We start from the raw sequence: 20,388 nt of genomic DNA, 5'->3' as shown, positions 1-20,388 counted from the left end.
TTCTGACGGTCAAGGTGCGAGAGGGTGCTGTGCAGTACCTGGGAGACCGCGTCGTCGGTGGACCTGTTTGTCCTGTATGCAAATTGCATAGGGTCCATATCACTGGGGAGGGAGGCACAAATGTGGTCCTTGACCAGCCTCTCGAAACATTTCATGACCACAGAGGTGAGTGCCACCGGTCTGTAGTCATTTGGACATGCTGGGGAGGGTTTCTTCGGCACAGGGATGATGGTAGACCTCTTGAAGCAGGCAGGGACCACTGACTCCGCCAGTGATTGATTAAATATGGCGGTGAACACAGGGGCCAGCTGGTTGGCACAGGTCTTGAGTATACGTCCTGTTATGCCATCTGGGCCAGCAGCCTTCCTGGTGTTCACCTGCATAAATGCTCTTCAAGTTCTCACACTGTGTTCCGACAACGAGAGAGCGTCCCCCCCCCCTCGCGGTTGCCCCCCCCCCTCCACAACAGCCGGCGCGCCAGTGACGTCACTAGCCGGAGAGCCAGCAGCGCCACTGTCTACACCAAACCGAGCGTAGAAGGTGTTGAGCTTGTCCGCGAGGGAGGCGTCGTCGCTCCCCATTGAGGGGGCGCTGACTTTATAGTCAGTTATTGTCTTCAGTCCCTGCCATAATCCTCTTGTCGTTTTGTGCCATTTGTGTCTCCAGTTTGTCAGCATATGTCCTCTTAGCAAGTTTGACAGCTTTGCGTAGAGTATAGACTGAAGCCTTATACTCCTCCATGTTTCCTGACTCTCTACCCAGGTTGTAGGCGGTGGTACGAGAGTTCAGAGCTGCTCTAATAGTGCTATCCACCCACGGTTTCTGGTTTGGGAAAATCCGCACCGTTTTCCTGAGGACAATACCATCAGCTATTGTTGTTATGTAGCACACCACTATGTCTGCTAGTTCACTGACGTCACTGGCGCTTCCTATGAACATATCCCAATCCGTGTCTGCAAGCACGTCCTTGAGCGTGGCCTCTGATTCGTCGGTCCACTTCTTTGCCGTCGTGTCACGTGATCTCTGTTGATATGCCGGAAATAGCAAGATGGAGTCATGATCGCTCGAGCTTGTGGACCCCGTTAATGGCGGAGCGGCTACTGCCTTGTAACCCGCTTTGAACGGGGAATAGCAGTGGTCGAGTGTGTTCTTCCCTCTGGTGGAGCAAGTGATGTGCTGAAAAAAGGACGGCATCACTTTCTTCAGGTTGGCCTGGTTGAAATCGCCGGCCACTACCATCGCTGCGTCTGGGTGTTTGATCTGGTGTCTGTTGAGATGATCGTGTAATTCGCCCAGCGCTTTTCCCGTATTCGCGTGTGGGGGAATATACACGGCAGTCATGACGACTGCTGTGAACTCCCTCGGGAGGTGAAACGGACGACATAGGATAGAAAGATGTTCCAAGTCCGGCGAACACGAGTTTGAGAGGACCTGCACCCCCTCGGGATTAACCCAGGAATTGTTCGTGATGAGGCAGACTCCGCCGCCGATGGTCTTTCCTGAGCCAGCGTTGCGATCTGCACGTAAGACTGTGAAGGCATCCGAGGGAGAGACGCTTTTGTCTGGGGTCGTCGACGTGAGCCATGTCTCTGTGAGACATATAATGTTGATGTCTCTCATCACCAGTAAGACATGACTGTGTCCAGAGAGGGTGTAGTGGTTAAGACCCCCACCAGTAAGACATGTCTGTGTCCAGAGAGGGTGTAGTGGTTAAGACCCCCACCAGTAAGACATGTCTGTGTCCAGAGAGGGTGTAGTGGTTAAGACCCCCACCAGTAAGATATGCCTGTGTCCAGAGAGGGTGTAGTGGTTAAGACCCCCACCAGTAAGACATGTCTGTGTCCAGAGAGGGTGTAGTGGTTAAGACCCCCCACCAGTAAGACATGTCTGTGTCCAGAGAGGGTGTAGTGGTTAAGACCCCCCACCAGTAAGACAGACCGTGAGACAGACCTGGTTAGTGTCCTGTTGAAACGTCTCTGGTAAGACAGCATCGTGACCCAGAGGAAGTGTCTTTATCATCCCACTCTCTCTGCTGATTGTCCTAAGCTTAAGGTCCCTAGAGTTTGCACTGAATTAGGAAGATCTGCTTTTAGCTTCTGTGCCCCCAAACACGTGGAATGTTTTGCAAAGCACTTTAAAACTCACTACTTTTAGTATCCACTGGTTAGTTTTCATCTATAATAGCCAACCATTTCACCACAGTTTGCAGTTTTTAATTAATTTAAATTGTTTCTTGACTTTTGTTCCTATATTGTTTTTGTATGACAGCTTGCTCTCAAGAGAGAGAGCGAGACACGGAGAGAGAGAGAGAGAGAGAGAGAGAGAGAAAGAGACTCTAACCTGGGCGGTCTGGGCCTGCTCCAGGCTCAGCATCTCTTCATAGTCTTCATCATCTGGGTCGGCTCCTGACTGACGGGCCGCTCGGGCCATGAAGTACGGAGGCAGTTCCCCGATGGCCGTGCCCGCACCCTACACACACACACAAGCACACACACAGTTAGCACCGGTTCCAAACACTAGCATCAAAACAGGCTGCAGTCTGTACATCAGAGGTGATGCTTTTATTTTTATTTCAAATCAGTGGTTTTCAAGCTGGGTCGCAGGATATGGGATGAGGGCAAAATGTCCAATTTAACTCAACAATTTAGTGAAAATAATATAACGCCACTGACTAAACACTACATACCGTAATTCCTCTAATAGTAACCGGTATTCAATTAAAAACCGGGTCTCTATTAATGACCGGGTGCGCTGTTGAGCTAAGCAATTATAAGCCGGCCTCCTAATACAAGCCGGGTATATTTTGTTATTGTTGTTATATGCTGGCCTGGCTGTGCAGTAAATACCATATAATGGTATGGTGTTAATGTTTACCAAGAGAGTAAGCCTACCTCAGAATTGTATAAAACGAAGTTATTATTATTATTATTATACCAGTATTGTGATTGCACTATTTTACTTTATTTATCTTTTTTTGACCACCTGTAATTGCACTGTTTACTACCGTATTTCATACAGTACTTGGTTTCAATAAATGAACCCAGTACATTTTACTGGGTTCAAACTGACACAAAATGTTGATTTATTCATTATGATCGGTTTGAAAATTAGAAATATAGGCCTCTCTCTTATACATGCCTCCTCCTAATACAAGCCTGGTATCCGCTACAGTTGAAACAAATACAAGCCGGGGTTACTATTAGAGGAATTACGGTAAGTGTTTCTATTAATGACTACATTTGACATTCGTGAACAGCAGGTCCAGGCCAATAGTAATTGATGCAAATGTTATTGATGCATGTAGAAAACCAAGAGGAGATTAAACTGCTACTCCAGCCTGCCAAAGGCCTTCACTAACAAAGGCCTGCTGAAACATGCTTTTCTTCTGCATTGTACAAATGTATTTCATCACTAATAATTTACATGGATAACATTATCAATATGACAATAATAATAGAAACAATTATCAAATAAAAACAAGTAAGGCTATATTATATAGTTTATCCAGTGCCACTCACCCACATGCAGGCCTCCAGGCGGACCTTGGACATGATTGACCAGAGGGTGATGCTGCCGTCCACCCCTCCACCCGGGGGACAGACGATCTGGTCTGGGTAGGGAGGCTCAGGGAAGTCTGTGGAGCCACACTCATACGCTGCCAGGGTCACTGACGCTATGTGGGGACCCTGGGAGGGAGAGAGAGAGACAGACAGAGATAGAGATGATAAGATACATTTAGTCATTTAGCTGATGTTTTTATCCAAAGCCACTTACAAATGGTAAACAACAAGTCAGCAGGAGGGGTACACCTCTGGCAGCTAAGGGTCAGTGGCGCCGTCTAGCAGTGTCGAACATGAGTGTTACACTCCCGAGTGCATAGTAGTATAGTCTATAGACATTTAGAAATGTTTCATAGTAGGTAGTAGTATCAGGATAGTAGCAGTAGTAGGGGAAAAAATCGATACGTAGTGTGTGTGGTGATACTGTATCGATACAGGGACGCCAAGTATCGATATTTAATTATTCATAAAAAAAATATATATATATAATTTATAAGGAAGTTGCATTGTTCATTTAAATACCTGTAATAGTACAGTAGTCCACACACACACATCTGCATTCAGTTAAGTTGGAATATGACTGTAATACAAACAGTTCCGTTTGTCAGGTACATGCAACAGAGATTACAGTGTTTACATCCGTCTGCTTGAGAAAATACCATGTTCTGCAATAAAAATTATTGAAGTGAGATGAACAGACTGAACTTTATTTTATTAGATAAAACATGTTGACAGTTTTACTTTGCAGTTGAAAAAAGGTAATAAATTAAATGTGATCAAAAATAATAATAATTCCCACAATACTCAGCGTATCGCGATATATTTAGTATCGCGATACTATCGTATCGTGATGCAAGTATCATGACAGTATCGTATCGTGAGGTCTCTGGCGATTCCCACCCCTAAGCAGTAGTAGTATATAGTAGATAGAAGTATAGACACAATAGTAAAAGACAGTAAGGTTTTCCAGTGCAAATGACATCGTGATACGATCAATTTCATATATATATATATCTTTATCATGAAATGAAATATTTATCTATTTTCTTTTACTTTTTAAATACTGCTTAACTGCTGCAAGGAACCCTATATATATATATATGGATCCATGATGGTATACCTTCATATTGGGTATACTTCCCAGCCCCAATTGAAAGACTGAATGTTAGGACTAGAGCCTGGATGGAGACTCCTAGGCGAGCTCTAGTTCCCAACACCGACAGGGCAATTTCAATGTTTGTTTTCCGAGTTTGGGGAATCCAATTTGTGGAGGGCCTGTCTGATCTAGTACCGAGCCGCCACAATGGATGTGCGAATGGGAAATGGAGGACCACAGGCGCAAAAACAGTGGGACACACACGTACAGGCAGGCATACGGGAGTGTTTAAACTTAACATGCTACTGCATGGAGAGATGTTTTTATGTTAGCTGAGTCACCCGGACTCTGACAGGTTGGTATGTCATGTCATTTAACAGTAGAGAACGCTGGATAGGTTTAGCCACCTGGACTCATTAACTGAAGGCCCACCTGAAACCGTCACACAGGAAATCCATTATACATGCTTAAGGTGATATAGCCCACACTGACAGGAGATAGACAGCACACTATTAGTCAGCGTTGATTCATTCTAGTGAGGCTAGACGGATATATCGGTGGGCCGATACCAACTGACCAGCGTTGGTTGGTCCTTTCACAGATACACCATTATTAGCAAAAGTGCCGTCGGAAAAGCACTGATAGAATTCCTCACTGCAAAATAATACCCCATTCCATGTTTCTGTTCTAATATAACATGTCAACTTCCCATGTTTGTTTGAAAGACAGGATAATATGCATATACGTATGTATAAACTTAAGGCTGCGTATGTGCGAAAAAGAAATAATTTTCCTATTAGAGTTAAAAAACAAGAGTTAAATTGGTTTTAGTTCATACTTGAGATTCTTCCACAATGAAAATATGAAGGATATTTTCAAGGAAATGTCAATTATATTAAGCGCAAACTCACAATAGGTGCAACCTTTTTGCAAAAGCCATACTTCCATTGCCACACCCCCTTTTAGACAATTGGCATGAACATTACATTTACACTTAGTCATTTAGCTGACGCTTTTATCCAAAGCTACTTACAATAACATTCTCTGTACGACAAGTCAGCAGGAAGGGTACAACTCTTACAGCTGAGTAACAATGATCATGAAACAGTGCTGAAACGTGGGTGCTGCAGTGTGTTGAGTACTTGAGTGCATAGTAGTAAATACAAATTAGTATAGTATGAAGAGTGCATGATAGTATAAGACAGTAAGAAGGTAAATCTTTTTTCTTTTTTCTCATTTCAGATATTGATTGAAGAAGTGTGTTTTTAGTCGACGGCGAAACACACAGACACACACACTTGACCTCCATGGAGGCTGAACCCTGTGGCCGCTAGAGTGGAGAAACTTTTGCGGACCAGCAGACCACCTAACCAACCAACCAACCAGTGACCTATAGAACCGATGGTTGCAGCTAATAAAATATAGCAGCAAATATATCAGTCATCGGATATCAAATTCACAAATCGGTATCGGCGCCAAATCCCTACATGGGTTCAGCCCTGCTTCCTCGTGATCCGGGAGGACAGGGAGAGGCCCCTCCGGTCGACACTATACAGGAGTCTCTCAACCCTGACAGGCGTTTCACCACCATCTGGTGAGTCAGCACTAACAAGACGAGACTAAAACCCTATTCCGTTATTGGAAACCCAATCCTGATCTGTCCGTGAGATAGGGAGCGTGTGGTGGCCGTCTGTGGTGAGCTTCTTTGTTCCCTACAGTCAAAAGGGGAGGCTGGGAATCCCAAAAGAGCACCCTCTTTGGACCCTCACGGAAAAAAGGATCATGGTAGCTTTGATGCTAATTACAGTTTTACCATGGTACCGGTCCTTATAATAATTCACCATTGTACTGCCATGGTAAAAGTTATGCATCGGCCATGGTAACACTTTTGTACTTGGATAATATCATGGTTAAACCATGATACCAAACAATGACCAACAAACAATATGTACATATCCCTTACCTACTCTTACTAGTTACGCTGCTGGCCAGTATGACTTACTACCATACTTACTGTCTTTATACCTGTATACTACAACTCTGTATATATATCCGATTAGCACTACACCCAGTAGTACTAATTTATATATTTTATATGCAGTTTAATGACCTGTACGTTGTATATTACTGTTACACTTTAATGTTACATTTGCACTCTGGTTGGATGCCAAACTTCTTTTCATTGTACTGTACTTGTGCTATATAATGACAATACATTTGAATCTAATACCAATGGTAATATCAGGGTATTTCCGTCATTGTTTGGTCGCCACCATCATTGTAGTGACCAAAATACGATACCATGATACCTTTGGGCTATGATCCAATTACCACAAGATTCTTGATGAATCATGACTCATAATTCGATCCCATTTGAGTTGATACACTGATATAATACCTCTGGTCTCGCTCGATACCCCTTAGTATTGTTGTTAGGCCTCATGGTTAAAGACCTGAGTCACCAGAATTAGCTTCAGTTACTAAACGTTAACACTTTGATCGCCATGGTTAAATTCATAATTTACCATCCCTCGCCATCTCTATTTGTCTATGGAGAAGTTCCCCTTCTTTGCAAGGCTATAACTTTTTAAATTGTATTGCTAAATTGACATTATTATGGCCCATTCAATGTCCTATATCTATTGTTCAGGGTGTAGCAACGTTATACTTTTTCATTCACATATTCATACTAAAATACGGTCTAAAGTATAAGTATGTTTTTATCGTTTTCTGCAGCTTTCTCCAGAACTTGATTTATAGCCCCAAATGCATTATATTGATGATGAAATACAGTTTGATAGCGATCGGTGCCAGATAAAAAATTTCAACTGGAGGTGGTTCTAGAAGTTACTACTTATCATCTGATGTTGACCGGATGGGCGGGGGGACGTTTATAATTCCGTGGGCAACGTTAGATGATTCATCTAGTGTGGGTGATATGATCATCAGAGCAGTTTATATCGAACACGGTAATAATAAACGCTGAAACTTACCCCAGTCTCCTCGGGCCGTTGGGCGATCAGCTTGGAGTAGACAGTTTTCTATTATGGGATGTTGATCTAGATGAACCATTTCCAGGTTGTATAATACTATATACGTCCAAATAACGTTGTTTATTGAGTTAGGGCGAGCGATTGATTATCCAGTGTGTCGAGATGGAGTCCTGCTAACGATCGTGAGTGCTCGGACGAAATATGGGTGAGCACTTCCTGTTTGGCGCGTCACTTCCTGTTGGGCGATCTGCCGATCGGCCACCAGATGGCGCTCTTGAACCGTTAGAGTTGAGTGGAGCTCAGCAGTATATCTCAGGTCCCCGGAGGAGAAATATGATTTCGATCACAGATTTTTGAAATATTGATATCAAAGACGTGTTACGGCGTCTTCGGCAGAATGAGCATGGCGGGCAATGACGAGTTTCGGCGTTTTCGGCGATTAATGTGTTAAAGACAGTTTAGGTAAATTATCATACAATGCCAGGAGAAATAATACTCAAAACTAGGGATGCACAGAAAATTCGGCCACCAAAATTATCGGCCGAAAATGGTTAAAAAGGCTCTTTCGGCCGAAAGGGTTTTAGCACCGAAAATATATCACAGAATGTCAAAGAACAGGGTTACATAACGTTCGTAACCTAAAGTGTTGTTGTGATGACGTAATCAAAACGTGCAACGTGTAACATGAGCAGCTTGGCAGCTCTTCCTGCGTTCTGCAGCCTGTGATAACTAACTCCTCTTGGGAGTCGCGCTGTTTCTATGTAAACTCTGCAAGCAATGCATCCAATAAATGAGTCTTTAACATGCTTTATATCCTCGCCATTACTATATGCCCGTCGCGGTTAAAACCTTTTGAACTAACGTTAGCGTTAAGCTAGCTAACGCTTCCATTCCTCTTTGACCCGTCTCTCGTAAGCTACGTCATCCCCCGCTAAGAGTCACGGGAGATGTAGTAAATACAACAGTCCTGTGTGCGTGTCTTTATGCAGATCGTTATGCAGTTTTAAAGCACCTTGGCTTTGTTCTGAATGCACTTTGTTGTAGTTATCCTACAGAGAAAAGAAAATGCACTTGACTTTAATGCACATTTTGTTGTATGCAAAGAGAAAATGTTTAAATTGTACAATCTTTCAGCAGTCATTCTGGAATTACATTCTGGAATTAATGTAAGCATTCAAAAGTGCTGAATAAATGTTTTATGGGCCCATAATAGTGATTATTAATATTATTTAAGTTAAGTTTAGCCATAATCATGTCTTTTGCCATAATCAGGTAGCTGAAAAAAAATTAAGAAATACATTATATATATATTTATATTAATCATTTTCGGCCTTTCGGCATTCGGCCAACTGTTTCCTATTTTCGGTATCGGTTTCGGCCAAGAATTTCCCATTCGGTGCATCCCTACTCAAAACCCAGAAAATTGGGACCAAGAAAATAAATTGGTTATGGAGTTAATTGTGCATAGATGCAGAATCTCAAAAAAGGTAGAACTGCAGTTATTACAAGAATCTATTATTATTTGGCAGCTGGGTGGCGCAGCGGACATTGCGCTCGTCACCAACGCAAGATACACTGGGTTCGGCTTGGGCCGGCCATCATACTGGCTCAATTGGCAGAGTCAGCGGGTGGAAGTCGATGGGTGGTAATCTGGACGTTGTGGACAGCGACTCCTACAGGTTGGTTGGGGACGCCTGCACAGCAGAGACAGGAAATGGCGGGGGTAGTGTGAGCCTCCCACACGTTACACCTCGCCAATGAGAGTCCGCGCTGGCAGATGAAAAGATGTGACAGGCTGCCTCCTCGTGTATCGGAGGGGACACATGATGCAAGGCTTCTATCCTCCCTACAACCGGCCAGTGGGGGGCATATGCGAGCAACGTTCAAGACAGGGGAGAATTGGCACAGCAGAATTGGGATGGGAGAAAAATAGAAAAAGGAGATCGGGGTCAGTTTAAATGTTCCAAAGAGTCTAGTCCAGTGGTTCTCAAACTGTGGTACGCGTACCACTAGTGGTACTTGGTGGTACTTGAAAACATTTACAAAAAAAATAATGATACCGGTAATTTTTTATTTTTTTTTGCAGTCAGGCCACTGAACTTAGAAGCAGGCCAGGCCAGTGTTTCTGGTTGCGGCGGCGCGATAGTTAGATAACCTAAGTGTGGAACAACCAGGAGATCACTGTGACAGAGAGTAATGCAGTCTAAACAGTCATAAATCTTTAATTCAACTTCAGCCCTGATCATAACCATTTTTTTTTGATTTTTTGTAATGTCAGATAAAAAATGAAATACTCCCACTTTTCTGAAAAGAATTTACTTTGCATTTGATATATTGAAAATATTTTTACTTTCGTGTATTTTTTTTTAAAAATAATTTGTGATGCCATCACACAAACTGGTATTTAAAGGGTAAAAATTCAAAAATTTATTGAATATGTGTTTTATTAAATTTTTTACAATAATTTGTGATGCCCATCACAAACACTGGCATTTAAAGGGTACAAATTCAAAAATGTCCTGCACCTGAATGCAGCAAATTAAGTTTTTGTAAGAAAATAAGTGTGTGTGTGTGTGTGAGAGAGAGAGAGAATGAAGGACAATTGCTTGCTTTGAGAGAGAGAGAGAGAGAGAGAGAGATAGAGAGAGAATTAAGTACATTTGCTGAAATACAGTTCTTAATTTTCTCCCTTGCTATGTGAGAATGTTAGTTATTATGTTCTCAATGCCCCTTGCATTGTGTTGTGTGGAAGCGTTTGCTAGTTCTAGTGCTATCCCTTTGTACATTGTGGCTGTGTCTGACAAAAGTTAACAATAAATAATGGTATTAGGAATACATTTGCCTCCTGCTTGAACTGTGCATAGCTGAATAGACTATTTTAACGCCGGCCATATGGTGGTACTTGGAGAGCCAGCTACGTTCTCAGGTGGTAGTTTTTTTTTGTCGTCAGTTTTACTCTGACGTCTCTCAAAGACCCATTTTTGAACAGAGTTCTATTAAATTTGGACCTGTACTACATAAGACTTCAGGCTATGGAACCGCTGTGTTTTCCAGCTTATACCTCTATGCTGGAATATTGGAATATGGAATCTTGCAACCACTACAGAAACAGTGTAGTGTTTTAAGGGGTTGAAGCGTAATCTTCTAGATGCACAGAGTAAATCGATAAAGTAATAGTCGGATTAATCTATTACATAAAATATAGTTAATAGCAACTATAGTTCCAACCTAACCCTCACATATGGACTCACCAACAGAACATCATGATAAATCATAATAATCATGTTTGTGATTGCCCGGGCCCCCCCCGCCCCCCATCCCCTGAGGAGGCATGATCTCACGCTCTCTCCATGGGGTCTACCTAGTAACGCTCCAGGCCTTAAATAAATCCACTGCATTACTCTCCAAGGAGGGGAGGGAGGGGGGCATGTGGTTTCTGAGTCTTCAGTATGAAACTAGGAGAGTTAAGTTTCCAAACCGCTCTGTTGACCTCATCCCATGAGTAGGCCTAGGTGATGGTGGACGCCACAACGTAAACATAACTGAAGAGCTATCGTAACTACAACAGAGAGATGGAGGACCAGATGTATGAAGGAAAGGTCGACGGGAGGTAACCGGCATAAAGATAAGAGGGTTAGGATCTGCCAAGGAGATATATATAAATAATACTGGGCTACCTCTGTCCATGTAGTATGTAGTAGTAGATTCTGCTCACCGATTAGTGATTTCTTTATGCTTTTCTTTAAGCTAAATGAGTCATTTAATGAAAAGTGATAAAACACGTCTCCAGTGGACACCAACTCTAAAAAGGTTCCTCCGCATGATTCCTTTTGGGAAACACCGTTTTACAGAAGCGGCGATGAACTCAACGAATCAATTGCTCAACAAATCCAATGACTATTAGTCGACTAAGAGTTTCCTAAGAGTTGAGGGCTGTGATGAAACACAGCTGAGGCTGGTATCGCTGCTGGAGGGTTTCAAAGATTTTCTGCCCTCAGATGCATTACTGGCGACAGGTATGTATGACACCCACCACTGTGTCCTTTATGAAAAGGATGGATGGCCTTCTCTGGTTGAAAGGCGTAACTATCGCTGGTATTTGTTTATTTTTTAATTATTGGTAAACTTCCCTCTTACATCACAACATTGTTGGAATGGAATCTTGGAACCTATTCTACAGGTTCAAATGGTTCTCAGGGTTCCTCCGGTTTGCTCTGAACTCGGAAAACCTGCTTTGTCCTTTGGTGCCTCCAACACCTGGAATGTCCTTCAACTGACTCTGAAGATGAAGGTTCTTCCTTCTCTTGCTGCATTTAAAAGTATGATCTTCGACCACTGTGTCAACTTCTAACTGTTTTAACGGATATTTAATTGTCTATTCTTGTTTATTGTGCCTATATGTATGAAATTGCTGATAAACCAAGTCTCGTTTGATAAGCTTGTCGTTGCTGTAAATGAGGGTAACCTCAGTGTGTTATGAGTTGAAATGAAATGAAGTGTTATTACTTGCAAGTAATCGTGTACATGGTTCACTAAGGCCTTGTCCAGACTAAAACGATTTTGATCCGTTTCGTTTTCAGGTTTCCGTAAAAACGAATACGTCTCAAGATAATAAGTGCATGCCACAAATTTACAAAATAAATGTCTTTCCCGTTTCTTTTATTTTGAAAACCCCCGCCCGGAAGTGTTAGTGTCTGTTGCTAGCAGCTTAACTTGTGTCGGCCGGTTCTGTGCTTTTCGAGCTAACGTAACGTCATTCGTTTCCAAAGGAGAAGAGAGAAAGACCGCGGCTCACATGCAGCTCAAACTACCTGTGGGAATAAATTAATTGATTGATGTTTAACTTGTCCCTGTGTGTGTCCAGTCATTTCGACTAGCAAACGTTGTATTTAACGTTACCTCAGGATACCACTGTCTATTGTATTTAGTTGGTTAGATAATATGGATAGCATTTTGAATAGCATCAATGCTAGCTGGCTGGCTACAGCTTTATTTACTAAATTATGGAGTCTTTTTAATCGTCAAGGTAAGAGGATTTGTCATGATCAACTGAAGGCATATGCTATGGAACAATATGTGCTTGGGTTTTTAGAAAAAGACCAGCTACGCGACGCTAATCTCTAGTTAGTATCGTGTATTGAATCACAGTAGCCTCCCGATTAGCTCAATATAGCTTCTGTAACACGAATGCAACTACCTCTGATGCCATTGTTGTTTAATAATAACTGTGTTTAATAAACACTTCTAGCCAGGACATATAAGACATATGTATCATGTTTCTTTTTTTTGTCTGGGTTTGCATGCGGATTAAGGGAGATGCGTGTGAGCATGTGTGTGCGCCTCGGTCAGGAGTGTGTGTACAGCAGAACTCCGCTTCAGACAGATAGAGAGCACAGCATGTAAAGCTGTAAAAGCCCGATCAAGCGCAATAGCTGTACATGCCATTGTTGTGATGTTTTCACACGCGGGGTAAGGGAGAGGTGGGCTATTCGCGTCATCGGTTCAGGAGAAGACACGTATCGCTTGTAAAGATGGGAGAATTGCACACTCTGGGAGCTGGTATCAGAAAGTATCGTCTTCAGGCTGCCAGAACGCAGTTCCGTGTGGCAGAACGGTGCAAACTAGGGCTGGGCGATATAACGATAACTATAAATATCGCGATATATTTTAATAATCGATATCGAATATCGAAATAAAAAAAATAATCGTTTTTTTTTTTTTTACCTGCAACAGGGCAGTTTTAAAACCAGAGACAGTGGACAGACTTGTCTTTCTTGCCTGCAACTTAAAGTAATGGCTTTGCTTGTCCAAATGACAATACTGACCAAATTCAGATTTCTTTTCTCTTATTTTGTTTGCTTTCTAATTTAAAATACATTTTGAAACCGTCTGTACACAGTAGGCTATGTGTGCTAGCAGAACTAGACTCCAGTCACAAGTCACAGTGCACATGTGCGGTGGTTTGTCCACCAAAAAAGCGCCAAAAGATCGAAAATAAACTAGCAGAGCCAGAACTGTTCAACTCCTCTGGAGCCACAGCCAGCAGAGAAGCCGGTTTACTTTAGCTTTTAAACCAGCTGCAGCCTGAGAACTGGAGTGTGAGGGGATGTAACACTAAAGATGGCGGCAATGACAAAGAATTGCTGCAAAATAAACATACATCTGTTGTTAAAAAAAAACATTTTATTTATTTTTTTTTATTTTTTTTATACTTATAACAATTCGATAATTATCGATATCGAGAAATAAAATAAAATTATCATATCGTTATCGCGATATGATTTTTTTCCATATCGCCCAGCCCTAGTGCAAACGATCAAATACTTTGCCTAAAACGACCAAAATCGTTTTAGTCTGGACATGGCCTAACTGGTGGTCAGGTTTCAAGCCCCTCATGACCAGGAAACCCTTTAAAGCCTCAATGTCCAGTAGAACTACAGAAATACATGGCTGTACCAACCTGAAAGTTAGACCGTTTGTCTTCATTCCTGAAAGGTTTACTCTTTTGGAGATGAAATGGCTAATCCTTCACGAAATTCCATTTAGCCACTGGGGTTAGTTGCAGAGTTGGCCGACGCACACACATTCATCATAAAGCACGCACGGAGAGGATGTAAGTAGATGTACATTTATTAAACATAAACTCCGGTTGACTTTTCTATACTAAATTAAATAATATCAAACAGGATCTCGACAAAGTAAACTATATAATTGGTCTAACGTGATGCGTGTTGCGGTCGGAAAACTATTGCTCACCAGACTCCGCTGTCTAACTCAGCTGTCAGACATTCCATTCACTAATTTGAAGACTCCAGAGGGGGGGGGGGGGGGGGGGGGGGGGTGAATCTATGCCACGCCCCCACAGTCATCAACAGATAAGTGTCCAGGTAATTATCAAGTTTCTTTAATAGTTGTCATTAGGGCTGGGCGATATGGCCTAAATATGATATCACAATATTTTCTGACCTTTCGGCGATACACTATACACATCACAATGTTTTTCTTTTTTACCCCAAACAATTCATTATGAGGCTTACCAAGACAGTATTTGAGTTTGCAAGCTAACATTAAAGACCAATAAAATACCCATGCATTGTATTGAGCTGTACTGTACCCATTCTGCAATATGTTAATAAAGTTTTAAATCAATCAATCAATAGCATTTTTATGAAACTACTGTATATTTGTATGTCTCTAAATGTTTTGATGAATTGAAAATGGAGGACCCTTATGTAAAAAAGCCAAAAGTCTTTTTCTGGTCTTCATCCTCCTGTACTGTATTGTACCCATTCTGCAACCTGTTAATAAAGTTTTCATTCATTCATTCTGACTGAAAACAGAATAATTTTGATTGACAGTCGAGTCTGCCAATTACGTCACACCGCTTGCACCCGCCCTGCTGTTCTTAGCACCAATCGGCAAGCGCTATTAGTTTTTGACTTCCTGAATGTCCTGTGTGCTGACAACAAAGCTAACATTAGCTCCCCACGGCCGACGAGTAGGAGACCAGTGCTCCGCAGGATGACTAAATGAGGCATAATGATTTTACTACAACGAATGTTATAATAAAAGCCTTTTCATACATCTGTCTGATTGAAAACTTTATTAACAGACCGCGGAATGGGCATATCTCAGCACGGGCTGAGATATGAACGAGTAACGTGTGGACAGATTGACGCGACACAATCCTCTTGGGCAAAACATCACGATATCCACGATACGTTGAAAAAGTGTATCGTTAATGAACTGTACCCGATATTTATATAATATCGTCATATCGCCCAGCCCTAGTTGTCATACAGAAGTACAGAACACTTTTATACAAAATGCTTCTTACTGTTGCGCTCCAGAGACTGTGCAAGACAAGATAAGTATGAAATAAAATAACATAGTAAAATTAGAAGTAAAAAAAAATGAGGTCACAGTGTTCAGTTTAGACATATGTACAATGTTCGATGCAGAATAGACGTAGTTACCATACAATATACAATACTGTGCAGTGTACTAATATACAATACTATATAGTGCAAGGCAGAAATGGAGAAATGGGACGAGGTGCAATTTAGGTACAATTCACAGTAGGTGTACGAGTTGTAGTGCAAATCCTTTATCAATAAATATAAAGTGTAAGTGTGTTTGTGTGATCTAAAGTGTGGAGAGTGGGTGCTGCAGTGTGTTGTTTGTTTGAGTGAGTGTGTGCGTGTGGGTGTGTGTGCTGTGTGCATTTGATGGTTGTTGCATAGTGATTATTGTTCATTTAGCAGCCTGATGGCCTGGGGATAGAAGCTATCCATTTCAAGATTAATTTAAATCATACAGGTAAATACAATTCCATATAAATTATTAATATAATCCATAAAATATATATTTTTTGTTACAGGTTTCCCATCAAACTCAAATTTGGTCAATATGGCTCCAACAGGAGATGTGAGGTTTTCACCTGAGATCAGTGATATCCTGAACTGTGTTTTCATTAAGACACTGGTTTGGACTCATAGTCAAGTGTTGTGGGAGGAATATTATTCTGGAGACAGCTGATGGTTTACGACTGGGAAATATCTTTTTATTATGCCATCAGTTATACAGTGATAGCATTTCCAATCCCAATCCCTGCTATTTAAGATGCAGAAAATAATGTAGGCTAGAAAATAGGGCAGGGCAATTAATCTAATTTTATTTTCAATTACAAAATTGGCTTCCGACGATTATGAAAACAAGATAATCCACTTTTAGTCCGGTCATGTTTTTATGTCCGATCAAGCCTTTTAGCCAGGTCATGTTTTTGAACCAGGTCATGTTTTTAAACCAGGTCACGTTTTTGTTTTTCAGTTGAATTATATTTAAAGTTCAAGGAAATACACTGTTAAAGTTCAATAAATGCATATTGTTTCCAAAGTCAATGAGAAATCATATTAAATAATTGTGATCTCAATATTGACCACAATAATGGCGATTATGTTTTTTTGCCATAATTGAGCATTAATAAAATAGGGTCAACGGGGTACATTTTATTCAATAAGCCACAATTTCCCACAAAACCAGTATGGGCCTCAGGAAAAAGTCCTTTAAAATGGTGGTTCCCTGGGAAAGAGCATTTAAAACCAGCATTTAAAAGAAAAAAACAGCCTTGAAAGAAGCTGTTAGGGTTAAGGTTAATTCTGACAAGAAAAGTCAAAAGAAGGGAGGCGAGGTCACTCCATCTGGGGCAGAGGAGGAGATGAATGGAAAGAAAACTTCCCTCAGAGTGGGAGAAGAGATGAGGTCACGTCTACTGAACAGGCAAGATGACACGCCATGAGACGCACACACACACACAGGGTTGACCCTTCAGGTGTATGTGAGATTATAATAGAGGCACAGAATGTTTGCGTAGTTCTCCTTCTACCAACATGGCTGCCTGTAATCATTGGTAACTACTACTAAAAGAAAGTGCCTAATTTAGAGTAGGTAAAACAATGGAAAAGCCTGATATTACCGTTCCACCGCAAACTGTTTACGAGATCCAGCAATAAGACACCGATTGATTACATAGATCAACACATAGCGACCATTGTTTTGCACATAGCAACCATCGTCTCTTCCAACATGGAGGAAGAAAATCCGCATTTTAAACTGACTGTGAAAGGGGCCTCTATTGACCATATTCACAGGGAGGCCATTTTGCTCTCATGTCATGCTTAGGTTGGGATTCCTTTCCACCCTGTTCCCACCCGAGGAATCCCAACCCGAGCATGACATGAGCAAAAAGTCCAAACAGGAAGACATTGATCATATTCACACGGCGGCCATTGTACCGGTACTCTTATGTCATGCTCAGGTTGGGATTCCTTGGGTGGAAACGGAGTGGAAAGGAATCCCAACCGGAGCATGACATAAAAGCTGAATGGCCACCGTATGAATATTCGTATTGTTAAACCACAAGGCAAGCAGCAGGTACTGTGTCTGTCTGTCTGCCTGCCCCCCCCCCCACCACACACACACACACTTTCCCTCCCATTCTAAGCAAGTGGAAATGGTTGACTCAGCAGACATCCATCCGCATACATTTCTAAAGAACCAGAGGCCACATCACACATCCCCACAGAACGGATACATGAGCAGAATCGATCCCCCATCTCTCCCTTCACTCAAAAGCTCAATTTCACCACAACCAAAAGACAAGTATCACACACACACACACCATGACTCAAACAAAGAGCCATTCTTCTGGGACAAAGTGTCACTGAACTCAGTTTGTCGATGTCTAGGCCACATCCAGGAAGATGTAGGATGACTAATGTCATGGGTTAGAACTCGTCATGCACAGACATAGACCAGACGATAGATGGGGAACGCTGGCGCCATCCACTGGTCACACTTGGAATAGATGCAGTCAGTGTAGGATGGTTTCTAGGACATGAATAAACTAGGACAAGCCTCGCAGACACAACACTGCCACCAGCCAGAAATAGAGAAAGACAAACTAGGGCTGAACAATAAATCAAAATCAGTCACGATATGTCAGATAATATCCATATGGAAAAAAAACTGCAATATTATTTTTTAAACTGAGGTGAGATTGAAAAGAAAGTTGGAAGATAGTATACGTCAGTCAAGCCCAGAAACAGGTCAACACCGCAGAATCCAATGGAAGACAGCGTGTTACTAAAATACATTCCCAGTCCCACCATATACTTCTGAAAGGGTTTCAAACTGGATGTATTGCCACCATATACTTCTGAAAGGGTTTCAAACTGGATGTATTGTCACCATATACTTCTGAAAGGGTTTCAAACTGCATGTGTTCCCACTATACGTCTGAAAAGGGTTTCAAACTAGCACACACATCAGGGTTTCCCATTAATTACCTAGACTGTGGCGGCCCGCCACAGTTGGTATAATGAACCAAAAAAAAATTTATTTAATATATATATATATTTTTTTAATATACAGTTTGCCAATAGGGATGTATCAGTAGTATTGGCAGTGGTTTATTTTGCTCTCAAAGTGCACCAGATTGATGCATTTAACTTTAAAATGTACACAATTTGGGGCGGCTACGTGGTGCAGTGGGCAAGGCGCTCACCATGAATACTGGAGACTGGGCTCGAACAGGTTCGCCTCCCTGTTCGAGCCCAGCGCTCCACATTGCTTTCAGTTTAGCTGGTCGTCCGCACTAATACACATTGGCAGTATTAGGGGGAGGGAAACTGATGGGTGGGGATCGGGCGTTGTGGACAGCGACTCCTACAGGTCGGTTGGTGCGCCTGCGCAGTAGAATCAGGAAGCGACGGGGGCGGGGCCCCTCCAAAGCCCAGACCCCTGACGCTGAAAGATCGAGCCGCGTAGGTGGAAAGATGCGACTGCTGTTACCTCGAGTATCGGAGGGGACTCGTGCTATGTATGACTTAGTCCACATTGCAGCCGGCTTGTGGGAGGCATGAAACAGCGTTCAAAGACAGGGGAGGGTTGAATTGGATGATACAAAAATTGGGATGGGAGAAAAATTGAAAATGGGAGAATAAGTGGATGAAAAAAAAAATTTACTAAATTTTTTATTTCTTTTTTACCTCATCCCATTTCTGCATTATACCTCACTGTTACTCTTTTTACTCTGTATTGTATATTTTATATATGTATATTGACTGAACACTTTATTTTACATACTTGACTTTTTTCTATTTTATAAATTTTTATCTATTTGTATCTAGCACACTTCCCAGGGGCTCATACAGAAAAAAGCATTTCATGATAAAGTATTCTGTATTTTACTATGACAACTAATAAACAAACTTGAAACTTGAACTACATGTGTTCCCACTATACTTGTGTTCCCAGTTCCAACCATATACTTCTGAAAGGGTTTCAAACTGCATGTGTTCCAACATATACTTCTGAAAGGGTTTCAAACTGCATGTGTTCCCACCATATACTTCTGAAAGGGTTTCAAACTGCATGTGTTCCCACCATATACTTCTGAAAGGGTTTCAAACTGCATGTATTCTCACCATATACTTCTGAAAGGGTTTCAAACTGCATGTGTTCCCACCATATACTTCTGAAAGGGTTTCAAACTGCATGTATTCTCACCATATACTTCTGAAAGGGTTTCAAACTGCATGTGTTCCCACCATATACTTCTGAAAGGGTTTCAAACTCCATGTGTTCCCACCATATACTTCTGAAAGGGTTTCAAATTCAAACTGCATGTATTCTCACCATATGTACTTCTGAAAGGGTTTCAGGGTTGGCCGTTTTCTATATCCGTCTGCCCGAGGAGCGGGGCTGTTACTTACACATGCACATACGGGTACTTGAGGTGCTGTCCATGCTGAAGCAGAGCAGAGCTCATCATAGCGGAGAGAATGAAACATTCGAAAAAAGCATGCATAGCGCGACCTGTGTAACATTAAGTTACACTGCTATCTCCTATCTTATCGTTAGCAAGCTAAGCATGCATAGCGCGACCCGTGTAACGTTAAGTAACTTGTGTTCCGCGGGGAAAGACCGGCCATCACTGCATACAACTTGGTTTAATCCAAATATCCATTCAGAAACTTTGTATTATGAAATAATCTGTCTGACTATTTCCCTATGCCTTGATTGGTGTGAGTTCAGCTGACACTGTTGACACGCCCACTATGCAAAGCGTACACACACACACACACACACCCCCCACCCCTCCGGTCATGCATCCACTCAACTCATGGAAAATATATCATCAGGCTATTGTTCTAAAAGTATCTCTACTAATAAAATG

The 20,388-nt window shown here is 41.9% G+C and overlaps 1 protein-coding gene across 3 annotated transcripts in view; it reads right to left on the bottom strand.

The window, feature by feature from the left end:
• vmp1 (vacuole membrane protein 1) overlaps nt 1–20,388 on the bottom strand; it is a 63,898-nt gene that overhangs the window by 18,767 nt on the left and 24,743 nt on the right. For all 3 annotated transcript variants that reach the window (XM_084331164.1, XM_084331165.1, XM_084331166.1), the window contains exons 6-7: nt 3,519–3,686; nt 2,341–2,469 (exon numbers count right to left, since the gene is read on the bottom strand). In XM_084331164.1, coding sequence (XP_084187290.1) covers nt 2,341–2,469; nt 3,519–3,686 — 297 coding nt within the window. The remainder of the gene's footprint in view (nt 1–2,340; nt 2,470–3,518; nt 3,687–20,388) is intronic.

This window comes from Notolepis coatsorum (assembly GCF_963971535.1).
Source record: "Notolepis coatsorum genome assembly, chromosome: 1".
In the NCBI taxonomy this organism is placed as follows: Eukaryota; Metazoa; Chordata; class Actinopteri; order Aulopiformes; family Paralepididae; genus Notolepis; species Notolepis coatsorum.
The sequence above is the reverse complement of the archived record's forward strand: the minus strand, read 5'-3'. Positions and strand labels throughout refer to the sequence as shown.